This window comes from Choloepus didactylus, chromosome 2 (genome assembly GCF_015220235.1).
Source record: "Choloepus didactylus isolate mChoDid1 chromosome 2, mChoDid1.pri, whole genome shotgun sequence".
NCBI classification, from domain to species: Eukaryota; Metazoa; Chordata; class Mammalia; order Pilosa; family Megalonychidae; genus Choloepus; species Choloepus didactylus.
Genome location: NC_051308.1, coordinates 126,215,421 through 126,230,928, shown reverse-complemented (window position 1 = coordinate 126,230,928; position 15,508 = coordinate 126,215,421). Strand labels below are relative to the sequence as shown.

Below are 15,508 nucleotides of genomic sequence, written 5' to 3'. Positions count from 1 at the left end.
ATTTTTGAATTGATTTAGGAGATTTGTTTGATTAATAATTAGCTGTTTCAATTCTAATATCTCGGTTAAAGTGTAAGTTTTTTTCTCTGGGCCATATCCTCATTTCTCCTAATGTGATTTGTAAATTTTTTTTGTCTAGGCATTTAGTTTCCTTGATTACCCCATTCAGATTTTCCCAGACCAGATGGGCCCAGGTATCAGGAGGAGGCTGTATTCAGTATCAGGTTTCCCTGCGGGTGAGACCCAGCAGATTGTCAGACTTTCCTGTGAGGCCTCTAGATTTTGTGCTTTTCTCATCCTGCCCAGCAGGTGGTGCTTATCAGCCTGCAGCTCCCCACCAGCGTAAAGAGGTGCAGTGTATTTAATTTTCAGTGGATCCTGTCCCAGTCAGGGACCAAGGGTGTCAGAAGCCAAGCTTAGGCCCTGGGGTCTGAGTTCTCTGAGGGAGGGCCACCACTTGAGCTGCCCCCCACCCCCTTACTTAGGGAAGATAAGCCCTTTAAGGAATTTTTTCTTACACTTTTTTCCTTTGACTGTCTGACTATATTAACTCCACCCTTGCCTGGGTTGGTGCTGACAATGGAAACTTCTTGAGGCTTTCTCTGATTAGCTACTTAGAATGAGTGAAAAAAAAAAAAAAAGGAAAGGAAAAAAGCAAGAAGTCCCCTTTCAGAGCCAGTTCCCAGCCTTCCACTTCACCAGGCAAGAACTGGAGTTGGTATCCAGTTCTGTGTGCCCCTTTTCTTGGGACACAGCCCTTTTCCAGTATTCTGAGCTAAGGAGACACCAAAAACCTCTTTTTATTTATTTATGCATATAAATATATAAATATATATATATATATATTTTTTTTCCGTCAGCCCTGCCTCCTCTCTTTCAGGTTAAATCTCTGGGTTCCTTTCCTTCTTGCTCTGGGTTTATCTGTGCTTCTAGCACGTATTCAGTAGTCCAAATTTGTTAATTAACACCACAGTTGGCGCTTGATTGAGCTAGATTCCCTTGCTCCTGGCAGAGACTGCTTCTTTTCCCACAGCAAAATTTTGCAACTCAGCCTGCCGTGCCAGTGAGGGAGGGTCATCAGCTCCGCAGTTTGGGGAGCTTTACTTAACAGCTCTATGCTGTGATCTCGGCTTTTCCACCCATTCCTGTCTGGTGTATGACATTGTCTGGTCATGGATGTCCTCCCATCAGTTGTTCCAGACTATTTTCTAGTTGTTCCTGGCTATTTACTAGTTGTTGTAGGGGACTAACTAAATTCCACACCTCCCTATGCTGCCATCTTGCTTTTCTGCTATTCTTATACAAGGATAAGGAAAGCTTCCAGACATTGTGAACTCCCAATTTATATCCTTTTTCCTAAGGATTAATATTCATACTTAATTACTTGGGAGGGTGCAGATGATTTCAATACATTTTGTCATTAACTGTAATACAATTCTGACTCTTAACTCCCAGAGTTAGGCCAGACTCCATGGATTAAGAGCAATCCACTACAAGATTGCCTTTCAGACACTGCTTGCAAGTTAAGAGGATTACCAGGCTACCCTAATTTCTGCTCATTTCTGGCTACAAATTTGTGGGTTCCTATCACCCCCTCAGGTTCATTAATTTGCTAGAATGGCAAAAAGGCTACAAAAAAGAGATGCAAAGGCAAGGTCTGGGAGTGTTTCAAATGCAAGCTTCCCTGTCTTCTCTACATGGAGTCGGAATATACCACCCTCCCAACACATAGATGTCATTATCAATGATGGATGCTTGCTGGAGCTTCAGCACTCTATGGAGTTTTTATTGGGGTTTTGTTGTGTGGGCATAATTGATGACATCAGTGCTCAGGTGGCTGAACTCAATCTCCAACCCTCCTCAAAGCCCCAACCCTGAGTTATCCATTTGAGTGTACTCTGAGGTCCACCATGAATAACAAAAGACACTCCTATCCCTGGAAATTCCAAAGATTTAGAGGGTGTCTTCCAGGAACCAGCATCAAAGACCAGCCAATTTCTTTATTATTCTTGGGGATATTCTTATTTAGAGAAGTAGGTTTGCTTTATACCCTCTCCTTCTCAACCTTGCCCCCAACCTCCTCCAAAAAAAAAACAACAATAAGCACATATTACTTGAAAATAAAGTTTGGGAAACCTAGGCACCTCATGAGTTGACACTGCGGTTAGATGGCTCTTCATGGAGAGATCTGCTTTTCCATATAGTGCCTATTAAATGAGGGATCTGTGTTATATGATCTTGGAGTTTCCTTACAGATCCAAATTCTATAATTTGTAAGAAGGAAAGGAGATTATTGAGAAGATGATAAAGTGTGCTCAGATCCTGAAGCCAGACTGTCAAGGCCCCATCATATTGTGTGGTCTTGGGCAAGTTACTTAAACTCTCAGTGCCCAGTTTATCTGTAAAATGGAGATAATACTTTGTTACATAGACTCTAAGATGTCGTTGATTATAAGGCAACATTCCACTAAAAAAGTGAAAACACTGCCATTAAATTAAAATATGCCATCATTTTAAAGAATCATCTTGATTTCAGAGATCTTAAAATGAAAAAGAGTATGCATTTTAGAATTGATGGCATACAGTAGTATTCCTGTGTCATAGGATCATTGTAAGGATTAAATGACTTGACATTTCTAAAGAACTTAAAACAGTGTGTGGCACATAGTAAGCATTATTAAATATCCTCTCTTATATCGATATTAATTCCTATTATTATTATCACCCTGTATTTGAACTCATTTATCACTTAGTTTGAGTCACAATTTGAAAAATGCCCTTGTATAATACCATGCCAAGTAGATTTATATAGATGAGTATGTACTAGCTTTTACTTATTTTAAAACAGCATAATACACTCAACTCCTGGGCCAGACTAAGAGGTTTCAGATCCTAGCTCTGTCACCAGATTTGTGATTTGGGACAAATTACTTATTCACTCGTTGCCTCAGTTTCCTCCTCTATAAATGGGGATAATATTAGTACTTTAGATGTGTTTATATATATATATAAAGTTCTTAGTTTACTGTTTATCCTAGTCTTCTCTTTAAGGTACCCTAGGGTTATGGTTTTCACCTGAAGCATTAATGGAAGTGAACATTAGCAAAAACACACAGAGAAGTTTTGAAATGATAATAGCATTGTTATAGTTGACACTTACATAGGGCTTAACTATGTGCCAGGCACTTTTCTAAGAGCTTTAATATGTTAAACTTCACAACAACCCTCTTAGGTAGATTCTCTTATCTCCATTTTATGGATAAGGAGCCTGAGGCATAGAGAGCTTAAGTAACTTGCCCACAGTTATTAAATGATGAAGTGGGATTTGAACCCTGACAGACTGGCTTGAGAGTCCTTGCTGTCAACTACTGGGTGACTTTAGATGACATTTTTGTCAGGAAGGGGTATTTCTTGGCCATTGAATTTTATTTTTTCATAATGAAAAGATGCTAAGAATTTAAGATACAGTCTATGATCTCTTAGCCATGATTCCAAAATTCAGAAAGCTTTCAGAACTGAAAGCTTTTCATGAGTTTGGTATAAAATCGTTTATTGGCAAGACCTGACCTGAACCAATGTAAGGCTATTTAAAGTCTTTATTTAGGTGGCTTAGTGTGACTGTTCATGTGTTTTGTTGCAGAAATATTAATGTTTCATTGTAGGTTGCTACCCCAAACTCCATTGGAATTATGCAGTATGCAGTTCATATACTGTATTACCTTTCTGAAATTCAAAAAATTCTGAATTCCACAACACATCTGGCCTTAATAGTTTCAGGTGGCAGATTGTATACCAAAGGCCATTTTCAGTTTCATAAATAAATGTACCTTTAAGTAGTACCGAAACAGGATTTAGTCAACATGGTTAATTTTCCAAAATAATGTTTACTTTTTATCTGAAATTTTTTATTTTGCTAGAGCTCCTGAAATTATTCTTGGATTACCATTTTGTGAAGCTATTGATATGTGGTCACTGGGCTGTGTGATAGCTGAACTATTCCTGGGATGGCCTCTTTATCCTGGTGCTTCAGAATATGATCAGGTAAGAGTGTTTATTTAGATGGAAATAGTAATTAAGTAGATTCTAGAGGAAGAGAAGTATTAGTGAAGTAGATTTCAGGGAAAGAGTAGTCCAATTACAAAGAATTTTTAAAAGAATAATAGAATATTCTCTACCTGCTTTTTAGTCTGAAGTGAATGTTTGTAATTCTGCAATAAAAAATGGATTTTATTTTATATTATTTCAGATTTGTAGATTTAACTTCTGTTAACTAATGTATTTTGTGAGTTAAGATATGAAAGTAAAGTAGGGATGAGGAATTTGAATTTTAACAGTGAACTTTGGCTCATTCCGAGCTATTGTTATTTTTTCTGTTATATGTGACACCATTGAAGTACTCTCTTCAAACTGAAACACCTTAGTTCAGAAACTGTGATGTATATTGGATGTCTGTAAAATAGGATTTAGAAGAGAAATCATCTTAGCGGAAAGGTATTTCCATAAATGATCTCTAAAGAGAAAAGCTTTAGGAGAAAATAAGCTGCAATTTCCTAAAGAATTGGTCCATTCAGGGAGAAAGTTTCACCATGGAAGTACTTTGTGAATTCTCATTTCTTATTCCTTTTTAAAAATGATTCTGCCTAATAGGCTATAAGCTCATTGAAGGCAGGGACTTTTTTTCCAGCAGTGAATCCTCCTGACACTGTGTCTGGCGCATAGTAGGTATACAAGTTTGTTTATTTTGTTTCCTGAGAAATAATGATTAATTATCTGGCACGATTAAAAGGGAAGAAGAGCAAAACAGTTTTTTTCCCTGGTCAGTCTAAATTTTGATTACGCTATCCATTTTAGAGTAGATGTAGCATTTACCAGGTTTCCAAAATTTGACTTTCTGGACGTGGCTTTGAGTGAAATATAGAAAATGAGTTGCCTACATGATAGTAAGCATTCACATGGTTCTTTGCAAGTCTTTAGCCTTTCTTTCCTCTACTTTGTGAGAAACAAGCCAGCTCCTTTATTTTCCTTAAACAAAAAACCCCATTAACTGATTTAAAAACCACGGTCTTGGTTGAACCAAGCAATGGATTCTTACTCCATTTTGAACTTAGACCCCTTTTTTTTTTTTAAATTCAATTTTATTGAGATATAGTCACACACCATGCAGTCCATACAATGCGTATATTCAGTTTGTTCACAGTACCATTATATAGTGCGTTCATCACCAAAATTAATTTTTGAACATGTTCTTTACCACACACACACAAATAATAAGAATAAAAATTAAAGTGAAAAAGAACAATTAAAGTAAAAAAGAATACTCACTGGGTGCCTTTTTTTTTTTTTTTTTTTTTTTTTTGCCCGCATTTTTCTACTCATCCATCCATACACTGGACAAAGGGGAGTGTGGTCCATATGGCTTTCCCAATCACATTGTCACCCCTCATAAGCTACATTTTTATACAATCGTCTTCAAGATTGAAGGGTTCTGGGTTGTAGTTTGATAGTTTCAGGTATTTACTGCTAGCTATTCCAATTCATTAGAACCTAAAAAGGGTTGTCTATATTGTGTGTTAAGAGTGCCCACTAGAGTGGCCTCTCAGCTCCTTTTGGAATCTCTGTGCCACTGAAGCTTATTTCATTTCCTTTCACATCCCCCTTTTGGTCAAGAAGATGTTGTCCATCCCATGATGTCAGGTCTAGATTCCTCCCCAGGAGTCATATCCCAGGTTGCCAGGGAGATTTACACCCCTGGGTGTCAGATCCCACGTAGGGGGGTGGGGAGAGATTTCACCTGCCAAGTTGGCTTGGCTAGAGAGAGAGGGCCACATCTGAGCAACAAAGAGGCACCTGGGAGGAGGCTCTTAGGCACAATTACAGGGAGGCCTAGCCTTTCCTTTGCAGCAACAGTCCTCCCAAGGGCAAGCCCTGTGATAGAGGGCTAAGCCCATCAAACCACCAGTCCCCTATGTCTGTGAGCACATCAGCAGCCATCAAGATGGGGAACCCAACACCCCTGCATTCTCCACCAGCTCCTCAAGGGGGCTCTGCATATTTTTTTGGTTGATTTTTTTTTTATTAACTCTTTTTTTTTAAATCAACTATATAAAAAAAAAAAAAAAAACATACAATAAAAAAAAAATTCAAACAAACCATAACAAGGGAGTAAGAAAAAGACAACTAATGTAGGATAACTACTTTACCTCCAATGTGTTCCTACTCTACCCCAAGAAAATAACCTAATATAGCAACATTTCTGTGAACTTGTTCCTACCATACCCATCAGAAATTAACAGACCATAGTCATTCCTGGGCATTCCCAGAACGTTAAAATTTACCCATGATAGCTTATCTGTTCTTTCTGGGTTATCATTCCCCCTTCCTTAATTGCTCTCTATCACTAGTTCCCTTACATTCTACATTATAAACCATTTGTTTTACATTTTTGAATGTTCACATTAGTGGTAGCATATAATATTTCTCTTTTTGTGCCTGGCTTATTTCGCTCAGCATTATGTCTTCAAGGTTCATCCATGTTGTCATGTTTCACGACATCGTTCCTTCTTAAAGCCGCATAGTATTCCATTGTGTGTATATACCACATTTTATTTATCCACTCATCTTTTGAAGGACATTTGGGTTGTTCCATCTCTTGGCAATTGTGAATAATGCTGCTATGAACATTGGCATGCGGATATCTGTTAGTGTCACTGCTTTCACATCTTCTGGGTATATTCCGAGAAGTGCAGTCGCTGGATCGAAGGGTAACTCTGTATCTAGTTTTCTAAGGAAGATGCACAATGTTTTGTGATAACATTTGGGTTGTTCCCTTTTTGACTGTTATACAATTTTAGGGAATTCATGGGCTCCTGATTAAGAAACCTTACTCTGAGCAATTATAGCTCTAAGAGTGCCATTCTTAGGCCAAGTGTTTTGGGGACATCTCTTCGACCTTAGTAAACAGATTGTTATTTTAGTTTTTCTTAGAAAGTGTAATCAAATACAATTAGATTTAGAAGCTAAGATACAACTGGGGCTTTCCTTCTAAAGAAATGACGTGATAGTTCTGAGAATTTTTGTGTGTGGTGTAGATGTGAAAACTGAATAGTAGGAGGAAGTAGTTTTTCCTGTGCTAAATAAATAGGATGCTGATGTTGCAGAGCAGCACTGGGGACAATTTATCTTGGTGCACAAAAATTTGTATGGTAGGATCCTTGTTCTTATAGCTGAGTTTTTTTCCAACAACTTTATTGAGGTATTATTCACACCCCATACAATTCACTCATTTAAAGTGTACGATTAAATGGTTTTTAGCATGTTCACCACACTCAATTTTAGAACATTTTCATTACTCCAAAAAAAGAAACCTTGAACTCATTAGCAGTCAATCCCCATTCTGCTACCCCACCCCACCCCCTCCCTGCCAGGCAACCACTAATCTACTTTTTCTCTATAGATTTGCATATTCTGAACATAGCATATTCATTACATAAAAATATATGTTCTTTTTGTGACTGGCTTCTTTTACCTAGCATAATGTTTTCAAGTCTTGAGCCTTACTGTAACATGTATCCATGTTGGAACCTATATCACTAATTCATTCCTTTTATTGCTGAATAATATTCAATTGTATGGCTATACCACATTTTATTTGTATTTTCATCTGTTGATAACATTAGGATTATTTCCATTTTTTTTTACTATTAAGAATAATGCTTCTGTGAAAATCCATGTACAAGTTTTTGTGTAGATGTATGTTTTCATTTCTCTTGAGTATGTATCTAGAAGTGGAATTGCTGGGTCATATGGTAACTCTTTGTAACTTTTTGAGGAACATCTAAACTGTTTTACAAAGTGTCTATTTCATTTTATGTTTCCACCAAATTTTATGAGGGTTCCAAATTTTCTACATCCTTGTCAACACTTCTTATTTGTCTTTTTGATTATAGCCATCTTAGTGGTTTGACATGGTATTTCATTGTGTTTTGATTTTCATTTCTCTAATAGCTAATGAGGTTGAGCCTCTTTTCCTTTGGCTGTTGACTCTTTATATATCATTAGAGAAATGTCTAAAATAAAAATTGCCTATTTTATTTATTTATTTATTAAATGTAATTTTATTGAAGTATATTCATATAGGCATCCAAAGTGCACAACAGTTGTTCAGCTTTCATCATACAGTTGTGCATTCAACACCACAGTTTTTGAACATTTTCATCACTCCAAAAAATAAAAATGAAAATAAGAATAAAAATGAAAGTAAAAGAGAACACTCAAAGCATCCCATACTCCTCCTCCCCACTCATCTACTTTTTTTTAATTGAAATATATTCACATACTGTACAGTCATCCAAAGTGTCAAACAGTTGTTCACAGTATCATAATATAGTTGTGTATTCATCACCACAGTCAATTTTTGAGCATTTTCATTACTCCAAAAAATAAAAAGGAAAGTAAAAAGAATACTTAAAACATCCCATATCCCCCTCCTTCATATTATTCATTTACTTTCTGTCCCCATTTTTTCTACTCATTTGTCCATACATTGGGTAAAGGGAGTGTGAGACATAAGGTTTTCACAATCACATGGTCACACCATGTAAGCTATATAGTTATACAGTCACTGAATTGCATTTCAACAATTTCAGATATTTCCTTCTAACTATTCTAATAAACTAAAAACTGAAAAGGGGTATCTATATAATGCAAAAGAATTACCCCCAGAATGACCTCTTGACTCCATTTGAAATCTCTTAGCCATTGAAACTTTATTTTGTTTCAATTCTCTTCCCACTTTTGCTCCAAAAAGCTTTCTTAATCACATAATGTAGGGTTCAGGCTCATTCCCGGGAGTCATGTCCCACATTGCCAGGAAGATTTATACCCCTGGGAGTCGTGTCCCATGTAGGGGAGAGGGCGGTGAGTTTACCTGCTGAGTTGGCTTAGGGAGAGAGTAACAAAAGAGGTCCTCTGGGGGTGAGTCCTAAGCACCATTATGAGTAGGATTAGCCTCTCCTTTGTAGTATCAAGCTTTGTAAGGGCAAGCCCCAAGATCGAGGTTTCGGCCTACTAAGTTGGTGGTCCCCAGTGCTTGTGGGAATATCAGGAATTCCCCAGCTGGGGAAGTTTAATATTTCCACATTTTTCCACAGTCCCTCAGTGGGGCTTTGTAAATACTTTTTATTCTCTGCCCAAATTACTCTGGGTTGTATTGGGGCTTCTTGCTAACCTGTACAAACAACAAGGTCTCACTCCTTAGTCAAGGTTCCATGTTATTATGGCATTTGAGTAAACTGACCATATAAGTTAGATTGTATAGTGTGCTATAGAAAATATAGATTTTGTGCCATATATCTATCTCTTCCTTTGGTCCCACACAGAAATCAAAGTTTTAAAACATGGTTAGTATCATCCTGTACCCTTTAGTTGGATCTACCCCAATCTCAACTAAGTCCATTTCATTTATATCTCCAGTCAAAGTCTGATCTCCTTTTCAGCCTCTTTAGCAGTTGATTCATGGGGCATTGCTGACAGTCACAACTGCCAAACTCTGGCTCTGAGTCCTAGGTGCCACACAGACACCCAAAGCTCAGGAACCAACCACGTCACACACAAACAGCTTAGAATCTCAAAATTTAGAAATAACTGTTACAACTCATGAATAAATGTGACCACTGTAAGAGCTTACAATCTAGGAACCTTGATATAAGCCTTCCCCTTACAGTCCGTGTTCCCAGATTCAATTCTCAGAGTTTATACATTGTTAATAGTCTCTATTAGTGAGGCGTTATAATGTTTTTCTTTTCATTTCTGGTTTATTTCACTCAACCTACTGTCCTCACAGTCTATCATGCTTCATAACTTCATTCTTTCTTGCTGCTCCCTCATGCAAAAACTTTCTTATATTTGTACATTTAATCACACACGTTAGTGAAACTTAGTTTCACTAAGTTATACATTCCCAGTCTTTGTCTTCTGTCTTTCCTTCTGGTGTCATACAGACCCCTAACCTTCCTTTTTCAACCATATTCACGGTCATCTTTTTTCAGTGTACTTACAATAATGTGCTACCATCACATAGTATTGTGCTATCCATCTCCAGATCGACACAATCAATCCTCTAGAACATTCTGAACATTCTATACTCCTTCAACATCAAATGTCCAATCTCTACCCTCTTTCTATCTCCTAATATCTTCATTTCTGCACTCTTCTCCAACCTCTCTCTCCTGTCTTTTCCTATCTGTCTGTAGCACTCCTTTTAGTATTTCCTGTAGAGGAGATTTCCTGTTCATGAACTCTCTGTGTCTGTTTACCTGTAAATATTTTAAACTCTCCCTCATTTTTGAAGGACAGTTTTGCCAGATATAGGATTCTTGGTTGTCAGTTTTTCTCTTTCAGTATCTTGAATATATCATACCACCGCCTTCATGCCTCCATGATTTCTGCTGAGAGAGCCATACTTAGTCTTATCAAGCTTCCCTTGTAGGTGATGGATTGCTTTTCTCTTGCTGCTTTCAGAGTTCTCTTTGTCTTTGACATTTGACAATCTGATTAGTGTCTTGTAGTAGGTCTATTTGGATCAGTTCTGTTTGGGGTACACTGTGCTTCTTGGATCTGTAATTTTATGTCTTTCATAACAGTTGGGAAATTTTCCTCTATTATGCCTTCTGCCGCTTTTCCCTCCTCTTCTCCTTCTGGGACACCTATAACATGCATATTCAGGTGCTTCATGTTGTCCTTCAGTTCCCTGAGACCCTGCTCGTATTTTTCATTCTTTTCCCTATCTGTTCCTTTGTGTGCAAGATTTCAGATGTCCTATTCTCCATCTCACTGATCCTTTCTTCTGCCTCTCCAAGTCTGTTGTTGTTTGTCATCATTTTTTTTTCATCTCCTGTCTGTGCCTTTCATTCCCATAAGTTCTGCCATTTGTTTTTTCAAGCTTATGAATTCTTCCTTATGATCACGTAATGTCTTCTTTATATCCGTTATCTCTTTTGTCACATTCTCTGTCACCTCATTGATTGGATTTAAAAGATTTGTTTGAATATCTGTAATTAGTTGTTTCAACTCCTAAATCTCAGTTGAAATGTTAGTTTCCTCCTTTGACTGGGTCATATCTCCCCTTTTCCTGATATGGCTCATGATTTTCTGCTGCATTGGCATGTAGTTTTCTTGATTGGTTTATTCTGGAGGTTGTTTTCTCTCTCTTGCATAAGGTTTTCTTGTTGGTTGACTTTGATCTCTTATCTTTCCTTTGTTTCTCTCCCTGGCTGGTTGTCAGATTGGCTTAGCACCGCCCCCCCCCCTCCATTCTTGCCCTCAAAATCAGGTGCCCACCATGGCCTGCCATAGGGATGGGAGGTAGGCACTGGGCACCCCAGCAGGTCCACTGTGTGTGGTAATACAGCTCTGCTGGCTTCCAGTGGTGCTCTGCTTTCTGCCAGCTAGCAAGATCTGGGTTTGTTTGGGTCCCTGCTTTGACAGTTGGATCTTCCCTATTTCTCAGCCCAAATAGGGCTGGGTTTCTGTACAGGGCATATAGATCATCAACTCCTATGTTCCTAAGAAAGTGTCTCTGCACTTTCCAAACTGTCCAGCAGATGGCACTGTTCTTGGTAACTTAATCATATCAGAGGCTACTCTGCCTGGGAGCTAGCCACTGGCTGCTGCTTCCTTCATGAGTGGGGAAAGGGCTTTCAGACCCAGGGCAGGAAATGCATCTCTTTCTGTTTTCTCAGTCTCTTTGTCCCTCACTGATCGAGCCTTGAAATGTCCTCCCCTGTCCACTGGGTCTTCAAACAGTGAGGGTATTTTTCACTGCTGTGAGATTTTAAAATCTGTGTTCCCAGTGGGAGGGGTCCTGTCTGCTGTTTCTGTGCCTTTCTCACATGGATACTGAATGAGGGGGAGGGGAGAGGACCGACTGGTCTGGGACCAAAAATTCCTACCTGATATTTCTTCTTTTTCTTCAATTCAGCATTTGTAGGGTCTTACTCCAGTCTATGTGTTCCTCCCGGGTTTCAAACAATTCAGAATTGTCCTTTTTTTCGTTGAATCTCCAGAGAAGTTTTCAATGGTTGTTTATGTCGCCATGTTGATGACATCCCTCAAAATTGCCTATTTAAAAATTGACTATTTTTAAATTTAAAAATGCCTGTTTTAAATTTTATCTTTTTATTATTGATTGAAGTAGTTCTTTATATATTCTGGGTAAAATTCCCTTATCAGATATGTGATTTTCAAATATTTTCTCCCATTCTTTGGGTTTCTTTTCACTTTGTGTCCTTTGATACATGAAAGCTTTTAGTTTTGATCAAGTTCAGCTTATCTGTTTTTTCTTTTGTTGTTCATGCTTTTGATGTCATATCTTAGAATCCTTTGCTAAACCCAAGATCACAAAGATTTACCCTGAAGTTTTCTTCTGTATAGTTTTAACTTGTTTATTTAGGATGTTGCTCCATTTTTTTTTTTTTGTAATTTAAAAAAATTCGCTTTTATTGAGATATATTCACATACCATACAGTCATCCACAGTGTACAATCAGTTGTTCACAGTACCATCATATTGTTTTGCATTCATCACCACAATCAATTTTTGAACATTTTCCTTACTGCAAAAAATAATAAAAATAAGAATAAAAATAAAACTAAAAAAGAACACCAGAAACATTCCATTCCCCCATCCCATCCTGTTTTTCATTTATTTTTTGTCCCCATTTTTCTACTCATCTGTCCATACACTGGATAAAGGGAGTGAGAACCATAAGGTTTTCACAATCACACAGTCACGCTGCGTAAACAACATACTTATGCAGTTGTCTTCAAAAATCAAGGCTACAGGGTTGCAGTTCGACAGTTTCAAGTATTTCCTTCTAGCTATTCTAGTACACTAAAAACTAAAAAAGAATGTCTATATAGTACATAAGAATATCCTCCAGAATGACCTCTTGACTCCGTTTGAAATCTCTCAGCCACTGAAATTTTATTTTGTTTAATTTGTCTTCCTCTGTTTGGTCAAGAAGACTTTCTCAACCCCATGATGCCAGGAGTCATGTCCTGCATTGTCAGGGAGATTTACTGTCCTGGGAGTCATGTCCCAAATAGGGGAGAGGGCAATGAGTTTACTAGCTGAGTGGGCTTAGAGAGAGAGAGGCCCCATCTGTGTTGCTCCATTTTGAGTTAATTTTTGTGAATGGTGTAAAGAAGGGATCCAACTTCATTCTTTTGCTTTTGGATGTCCAGTTCCAGCACCATTTGTTGAAAAGACTGTTCATTTCCCATTGAATTGTTTTGGTATCCTTGTCAAAAATCAATTGACCAAAAATATGAGTGTCTGTTTCTGAGCTCTCAATTCTGTTGCATTGTTCTATATATCTGTCCTTATGCCAGAACTACACTTTCTTGATTATTGTAGCTTTGTAGTAAGTTTAGTCAAGAATATGAGGTCTTCAACTTTTTTTTGCATTTTCAAGATTGTTTTGGCTCTTCCAGTCCCCTTGGATTTCCATATGAACATTAGAATCAACTTGTTAATTTCTTTAGAAAAGCCAAGTGGAATTTTGAAAGGAATTGAATTGAATCTGATGGTCAATTTGGAAAATATTGAACAATGCAAGGCTGCTGAACCATGAATATTTCTCAACGTTTCGTTGTTTTCAGAGTACGTTGAGTACATTAATTTCTAGGTATTTTATTTTTTCTCGTGCTATTGTGAATTGTTTTCTTAGTATCATTTTCAGATTGTTCATTGCTTGTGTATAGAAATAAATTGATTTTTGCATATGATCTTGTATCCTGCAACCTTGTTGAACTCATTTATTAGTTCTAATGGATTTTTAGTGGATTCCTTATGACTTCCTAGATAGATCATGTCAGCTGCATAAAAAGATAATTTTATTTCTTCCTTTCCAATCTGGATGCCGGTTGTTTTTTTTGTTTGTTTTTTATTTTTTGTTTTTTGTTTTTGTTTTAGTTTTAGCCCCAGATAGAACTTCTGGTATAATGTTGAATAGAAGTAGTAAGAGTAAATAATCTTTGTCTTGTTCCTGATCTAAGGAGAGAAGCATATTCAGTCTTTCACTAGGTATAATATTAGTTGCGGATATTTTGTAGATGCTGTAAGCTGAAATTTTATGGCAGATATTTGTCAGTGTTAGAGTCAAATATGTGTACCCTCCATTGATATTATTTACAGACTCAAATTTGTTGGAAACATTTTAATTTTTGTTTAAAATAACGAATGACAATAATTCTCTTTGCATAAATGTGGGGTTTTTGTTGTCGATTTATTTTAAGCCATGTGAAAGCAACATCTGGGTGATCACTTTCCATTTGAACTTCACAAATGTAACTCTTTCTTTCTGTAATATAAAAATTTAAAAATTTTAAATTCCATAAGTACATGATTATAGGAAAATTAGCAAATATGCAATAAGCTGAGACAGAAATTTAAACTCCTAGTAGTTTTAACACTCAGAGGTAATCTTTGTTATATTTTGGTATATTTTGTATTTATTTATGTATGTTTTGAAATTTTCATCATATATATAAATAGCACACTTCATGCCAGGTACTATGGCACAAATTACTTTGCCCTCATGGAGGCTATACTTTGGTGATGGGAAATAGACATTAAGTAAATAATCATACAAATAATTATATAATATAACTGAGGTAAATTCTAGGAAGGAAAAAACATAGTTTCTCTATGTGTATGCATGAATCTCCTGACAGTTTATGTCCTGTATACCTACATATCATACTCATTTTTTTCCATTACTACTACTTAGTTCAGCCTATCTTGATAAATCACTTACATGGGCTAGTAGACAGTCTCCTTTTTATACTCTTGCCTCTCTTCGATCTTTTTTCCAGGATGTTCTTTTCAAAACACAAATTTGAACATGCCCCTCCACTGGTTTTCAGTGCTTTCCCATCATTTTTAGAATATAGGACCAAATCTATTAACATGGTCTCCAAACCCCTACATGGTCTATTCCTCCTCTCTCTTACACAATCCTCCCTTGCTTTTCTATGCTCCGGCCCTATTGGCATCATTTCAGCACTGGTTAAAGATATGATTCCTTCTAGCAGAGGGCCTTGCACATACTGTTTCCACAGTTTTGAATACTTCACACCACCTATTCCTTTCATTTAGTCAGTGCCTACTGAAGGCCTATCAGCTCAAGAATCACTTCTTCAAGGAGCTTTTCCTCATCAGCCACAAGTCTAGATCAGGTTCCTTTGTTATATGTTTTTATAGAAGTCTATTTATTTTCATCAGAATGCCAGCTCAATTTGAATTGAAAGAATGACTGAATATATGTTACATATAGTTATGTTCCAGATACAAGTTTATATAATGTATTTAGGAGCATATATACTGTATTTCATCAAATCTAGCAACCATTGATTAAGAGATGCATTATTTTATTGTATTTCCAAGAATGAGTACTGTTGATTAAACTATGATAGCTATGAATTGTAAAACATCCTGATTTCAAAGATGT

The 15,508-nt window shown here is 37.0% G+C and overlaps 1 protein-coding gene across 3 annotated transcripts in view; it reads left to right on the top strand.

The window, feature by feature from the left end:
- HIPK1 (homeodomain interacting protein kinase 1) overlaps positions 1-15,508 on the top strand; it is a 74,731-nt gene that overhangs the window by 31,537 nt on the left and 27,686 nt on the right. For all 3 annotated transcript variants that reach the window (XM_037826320.1, XM_037826318.1, XM_037826319.1), the window contains exon 3: positions 3,918-4,041. In XM_037826320.1, the coding sequence (XP_037682248.1) occupies positions 3,918-4,041 (124 nt within the window). The remainder of the gene's footprint in view (positions 1-3,917; positions 4,042-15,508) is intronic.